The sequence below is a fragment of the Sinocyclocheilus grahami genome, unplaced genomic scaffold, assembly GCF_001515645.1.
Source record: "Sinocyclocheilus grahami isolate Dianchi unplaced genomic scaffold, SAMN03320097.WGS_v1.1 scaffold43.1, whole genome shotgun sequence".
Taxonomy (NCBI): domain Eukaryota; kingdom Metazoa; phylum Chordata; class Actinopteri; order Cypriniformes; family Cyprinidae; genus Sinocyclocheilus; species Sinocyclocheilus grahami.
The window spans coordinates 627,921-634,600 of NW_015505222.1; the positions used below are offsets into that span (position 1 = coordinate 627,921).

At 38.1% G+C, this 6,680-nt stretch overlaps 1 protein-coding gene across 1 annotated transcript; it reads left to right on the forward strand.

Moving 5' to 3' along the window:
- Window positions 1-318: 318 nt before the first annotated feature.
- Window positions 319-5,948, forward strand: LOC107582342 (activin receptor type-1B-like; the record flags this gene model as incomplete). The annotated part of the gene is made up of 8 exons (XM_016268139.1): window positions 319-589; window positions 682-930; window positions 1,940-2,170; window positions 2,269-2,305; window positions 2,464-2,760; window positions 2,869-2,993; window positions 3,088-3,218; window positions 4,687-5,948. Coding segments are annotated over 8 exons (1,467 nt in total), but the record flags the coding sequence as incomplete, so codon positions are not given.
- Window positions 5,949-6,680: the final 732 nt, after the last annotated feature.

The window sequence follows — 6,680 nt, forward strand, 5'->3', positions numbered from 1 at the left end:
TGTCCTTGAAGCAGATGAACCTCAAGTTTCACTATTAGAGAGGTTTTTGCCAGGCTCTGTTGAGAGATGCTGATTCGGGTGATTCACAAACGCTTAATCTTTCTCATAACTGCATTAGTCTGCTATCAATGGCTCAAGCCTCCGTTACTGGCACTAAAATTACATTTAAGAATTAGCAACGAAGGTGTGAAATGAGATGCGTAAGAAATTAATCCTACACACTGAGCATTTATGGACAAAAACCTGGCAAATATTAATTCAATGGCCCGTCATCAATTATTTATTACTGTATATTATAGTGTTAATATATACATGTAATATATAATTTTGGTTCTCTCTGCAGCTCTGTTCTGTAACTGCACCACACCACAGTGTGTGAAGGATGGGTATAAGTGCGAGACCAAGGGTGCGTGTGTGGCCTCCACCTCAGTCATTGAAGGACAGGAGCAGCATGTGCGGCTCTGCATCCAGAAAGAGGACCTGGTTCCTCCGGGCCAGCCATTCTACTGCCTCAGCGCAGAGGGACTGCTGAACACTCACTGTTGCTACTCTGATTACTGCAACAGCATCGACCTCAAACTACCAACCGGTGAGCATCAGTTCTTTATATCAGCTATAATCATTATCAAAAACAGCTAGTGAATTCCAGATGAGGAACTAACGCAGCGTGTTCTCTGTCAGTGACAAACGCACCGGGTTCAGGGCAGGACTGGGGGCCGGTGGAGCTCACTGCAGTGGTGGCGGGGCCGATCTTTGTGCTGTGTGTGCTGGTTCTGCTGGGTCTCTTTCTGTTCCAGCGCCGCCAGCGGGCCTACGGTCACCGGCAGAGACTGGAGGTAGAGGATCCCAGCACTGAACACATGTTCCTGGCCAAGGACAAGACCTTACAGAACCTCATCTACGACCTCTCCACTTCAGGATCTGGGTCTGGTTAGTATTGCAGGAGAAAATTTGGTGTATGGTTTGTTTATGCATGTATGCAACAGTGTTATTTTAGTATTATTTACATATTATTGTAGTTTTTAATATTTTGAATTGGCTTTTATTTATTTATTGTAGTCTTTGTAATTTACTTTTTTGTGTGCTTTTGTCATTTTTGTTATTTTTGTTATTTTTTTATTACAGTTTTATTTTTTTCAATATCATAGTTGCCAAGTCAACATTACTACTTTACTTCTACTTTACTATAGTTTCCTATTTATTTATTTTTTATCTTCTTTATCTTTTATCCATTATAGTTTTTATTAATATTTAGAATGAGCTTTTATTTTTATATTTTCGGTTTTAATTTTAGTTCAGGTTTTTTTTTGTTCTTTTTTGTGTGTTTTTTTTTTATCAATACTATTTAGGTTTAATATATTTTTATTTCAGGTTTAATCTAGTTTCAGTTAGTAATTTTAGTGCTTCAACCTAAGCACATTTCAGTTAGTTGCAATATTTCATTTTGGTTTTCTAGTTTTTCATCTATTGTTTATATTTTATTATATGTCAGCTTTATTTCAGTTAACAAAACAATAATATCCCTGATGTAACATGCATAAACCACGTTGTGATTTTGTTCATTATCATTTTCATTTTAATAGCTTATTCTAGTTAATGTGGAGTTCTGGAGGAAAAAAAACTCCATAATATATCCTTTATATATGTCCTATTTTATATGTTTTTCCACTATGTACATATCTAACAAAATGCCATTAAAATTACATTTTGGCTGCCGTTCTCCAAGTTTCATAACCGTAGTCCATTTGACTTATGCAGTGTGTTATTTTATCATTGTTTATATACTTTTCTAGTTTATATTTAAATATTTTGAAATGTTAGTAGTTTTGTTATGTGCTTTTGTCCTTTGTCATTATTATAATTTTTTTTTAATGTCACTATTTAGGTTTCATTTATTTTTATTTCAGCTTTAAGCCTTATTCTCTCATTGATTCTGCAGGTCTGCCGCTGTTTGTCCAGAGGACAGTGGCTCGTACCATAGTGCTGCAGGAGATCATCGGTAAAGGCCGCTTTGGGGAGGTGTGGAGGGGGAAGTGGAGAGGAGGAGACGTCGCTGTGAAGATCTTCTCCTCTCGTGAGGAGCGCTCCTGGTTTCGTGAAGCTGAAATCTACCAGACCATCATGCCCCGCCACGAGAGCATCCTTGGCTTCATTGCTGCCGACAACAAAGGTAAACAAATGAATATGCTGTGTGTTTTAATGAGCTGTTTTATAGTAAGCATAGTGTTGTCATCTAGGTTTAATCATGTTTAATTCTCTCTGTCACAGATAATGGCACCAAACATAGAGATCACACACATATTGGGTCGGTAAACATTTTTTATCACTACTTTTCAGTACAGAATCAGATATTTTTAAAACGGATATTTCCCTTGACTCCATCTGCCGTCTTGAATGCATTCTGGGCTGGTCATATCCTTGAAGGATACATGCAGTGGTGACTTAGGCTGTGTTCTTGTGCAGCCCACTGTTTGAAACAGTCGTGATGCCTAAAAATGTTGTGTATGTGGGAGCGCGTGAGGGTGTGGAACACTTTTCTTCTGTGGTCAGAGAGTTTTTACTAGATGCGTGTGTATCTGTAATGGTTCTGTCTTTGTCATCAGGGAAGCCTGGCATCGCTCACCGTGACCTGAAGTCCAAGAACATCCTGGTGAAGAAAAACTGCATGTGTGCAATCGCTGATCTCGGCCTGGCGGTTCGTCACGAGTCCATCACTGACACCATCGATATCGCCCCCAACCAGCGCGTCGGCACTAAGAGGTACAGCTTGTTACAATAATCCGACCAAAAACGTCTGCTCATATGGTCAATGGTTTGTGTTTTCTACTTGATGTTCTTTCAGTGATCCTGTTTGTGTGTGTGTTTCAGGTACATGGCACCTGAGGTTCTGGAAGAGACTATTAACATGCGTCACTTCGACTCGTTTAAATGCGCTGACATCTACGCTCTGGGACTCGTGTACTGGGAGATCGCTCGCCGCTGCAATGCTGGAGGTGCTGAAATTAATCGAAACCATTCTTGAAGAAGCACGTTAAAAGTTAAAGTGAGAAATATTTTTGTTCTTATTTATGTTTTGTTTGCATTCAGGTATTCATGAAGAGTACCAGCTGCCCTACTATGACCTGGTGCCCTCTGACCCATCCATAGAGGAGATGAGGAAAGTGGTGTGTGATCAGAGGTTACGACCCAACATCCCCAACTGGTGGCAGAGCTATGAGGTGAGAGAGAGAGATCCTCTGCAGCTACTAAACTAGTCTTCTCATCATTTTCCTTTTTTTCCTGAACCCACTTAAAATAGCCTTTCTATATCGTTGCAAATATGGTGATATCTGAATTGCCTGTTTTTGCTATTTTATTTGTACATGGTCTTTTCAGATTGGGAAGGTGTTGTTGAGTTCTGAAAGATGAGATTTCCAAACCTTTTCTCATTTTTGCCGTTTCAACAAAACTTCAGAAAGTGTTGTTTGTCCACTTCATAAACAATTTTATTAATTAAAATGTTATATGAGCACTTTTATTTTTGCATTTTCTATTTTTACTAGCAATAAACAATACACATAAATATATATGTATTTTTAAAATAATATAAAAAAAATTATTTGACATATTTATATATTGTAAGTATATAGTTTATTAACTGTATATATTATTTAATTTTTTTATATGTGCTATTAATAATAAGTATATAATTTTTAAACACACACACCATTCATTTTGCAGACAGTAACATGTACTAACCTTATTGAAAAAAAAAAAAAAGGTTATTTCAGTAAGCTGATTATTGGTATTTATCAGTGTTCACTAAAGTGAATTGCATGAAAAGTTTACTTTACACTCACAGTCGATTCTAGGAGAGTCTGACAACTAATAAACACAAACATAGAGATCACACACATATTGGGTCGGTAAACATTTTTTATCACTACTTTTCAGTACAGAATCAGATATTTTTAAAACGGATATTTCCCTTGACTCCATCTGCCGTCTTGAATGCATTCTGGGCTGGTCATCATTATTATTAATAACTTATATTATTTATTAACATATATTATGGTTTCATATCAAATAAAAAAATTTTTTCCCTAAATAACTTAGTAACATGTTGCAGGGTTGAATGAGTTTGACAACATTTGTTGATTTAGAAAGTCTGATCAAACTTGATTGACAGAAAATTATTGCTGTTTTGTTATTTTACAATAGATATTTAATTTTGTTTGTGTCAAAGGAATGTGACACCATGTATGTCAGAAGTGCTGCATTATTACGTAAAATGCTTAAAGAGTGTGAAAACAAAAAGCCTGTTTGCTCTGATATGAACGCGCATGGTAAATTGGCTCTTGTTTCCACCATTATTATTAATAACTTATATTATTTATTAACATATATTATGCTTTCATATCAAATAAAAAAATGTTTTCCCTAAATAACTTAGTAACATGTTGCGGGGTTGAATGAGTTTGACAACATTTGTTGATTTAGAAAGTCTGATCAAACTTGATTGACAGAAAATTATTGCTGTTTTGTTATTTTACAATAGATATTTAATTTTGTTTGTGTCAAAGGAATGTGACACCCTGTATGTCAGAAGTGCTGCATTATTACGTAAAATGCTTAAAGAGTGTGAAAACAAAAAGCCTGTTTGCTCTGATATGAACGCGCATGGTAAATTGGCTCTTGTTTCCGCAGGCGTTGCGTGTGATGGGGAAGATCATGCGGGAGTGCTGGTACGCTAGCGGCGCTGCGCGACTGACGGCTCTCCGCATCAAGAAAACCCTGTCTCAGCTCAGCGTGGACGAAGACATGAAAATCTGAGCGAAACACTACCTTCTGCCAGAAACACTCCGAGCAAAGAGAACGTGTACAGACATGCGACCACTCGAAACTATCCTGCCAGTTCAAAAGTATTTCCGTCCACTGAGTTGGGACGGGGCCTACCTCACCCCACCGCCAAAACTACTGAACCTACGGTACCCAACAGCCCTCTGTGCTCTCCTCCTCCTCTCTACATCTACTATCGCCAAGCTCGCCAATCAAAATGCACATGTGACTCGATGGATTCTGATCAAATCAGTTTTGCCCCAAAGATCATTTTTCCAACCAGAGCCGCTCATATTTAAGCAGTTTTGACCGGCTTGTTGCATCCGCTTAGGTCAGTCTAGCAGACTACCTCGGTTAACTAACTATGTAGAATACACAAAGTCCAGTTGAGAGGCGATAACGGGCGGGTTGAGCTGGTAAGCGCGGTGAACTGGTGCAAGATGGCACTGCTAGCGCCCGACACGATCAGCTGATTCCTTTCATTGCCACGTCAAAGCTGTTAGCAAAGCAACCTTATTTGCACTTTATCCCAGAGGTTTTGTGAGCGTGACGTGGATTCATCTTGGTTTTGGAATCGCTCACTGGCACACGCGTCTATTCTTACTACTGAACGGTACGGAGATATCTATTTATTTTAGCTCGTAGATCCTTCATATGTCCTTATTTTTTTATCGCCGTTAGATTTCCTCCTCTCCTCCGTGGGCAAACAAAGCTACTGTATATAGTATATTTTTAAAAAGTATGGAAATGTAAATAACTTACCCTTTTTTTAATTTCCAAGTCCGTCGACTAAAGCTAAAGGTTTGATCGTGTAGGAACATGAGAGATGTGAAGCTGTACGGGTCAGCGGAAGCTGTGGCTAAAGTACAGGCTTTTGTTCAACTTTGTTTTTCATAGCTAAACCTGTCACTGTAGCATTAAATGACACTATAATGACGCACATTTTATTAACCGAGGAGCATTGGGACTGTTTTGTTTTTTAAGGAATATTACATGCAAACATAAGAAGGTTCATCGTTTATCGTCCTCATACCGCTCCAAACCCGTATGACGGAATTTTTACTGTAAAACACAAAAGGACATATTGAGCAGAATGTGCAAGCTGCACTCAAAAAATGATGAAACATCACCATAAATGATCAATATGAATTTATGCTATATTCAAAGTTCTCTGAATTCCTATGAACTACATCTGTGATACTTTATTCATGCAATTTAATTGCAAGACAAAGGTTTGCATGAACTTGTCCAATGCAAGAAAAAGTCATGCAGGTTTGGAGCATCATAAGGGCGAAAAATGACAGGATTTGAATTTTTGCGGCTCCTGCCGCAAGTGACATTACGACGTGATCCTAGGAAATAGATCTGATTCTTCTTGATGCACTGGGTCTGTAATGAGAAGAATGACTTGAAAATGTAACTTGAAAAGTTTGGCGTCGAAGCGCACTGCTTTACTCCTACTACACTGTATTTATGACTCCTGACAGACATTGTCTCTCTCTCGTACTCCATGGATAAATACTACTGGCCTTCTGTCCCTCGCCGCTTAATATGCAAGATGTATAAGTATAGTTTCTATAATGTATGACCTTTTTTATTAATCCGATTTGATTCAGTAGACAATTGTGTGGTTCTATTATGTGGTTTGTTTTTTAATGTGACTCGTTTTTAATTCAGGTTTTATTCGTATAGCGCTTTTAACAGTAGGTCTTGAAGCAGCTGCACAGGGTTTTTGGTCTGCGGTCTTTCACTGAATTTGATTTTATCTCCCAGTTTCACTGGACCTGGTGTCTAGAGTTTGTGTTTTGACAATCTGAACAAGTACTGTTATTCTCCTTCGTCCATTTGCAACAATTCAGTCA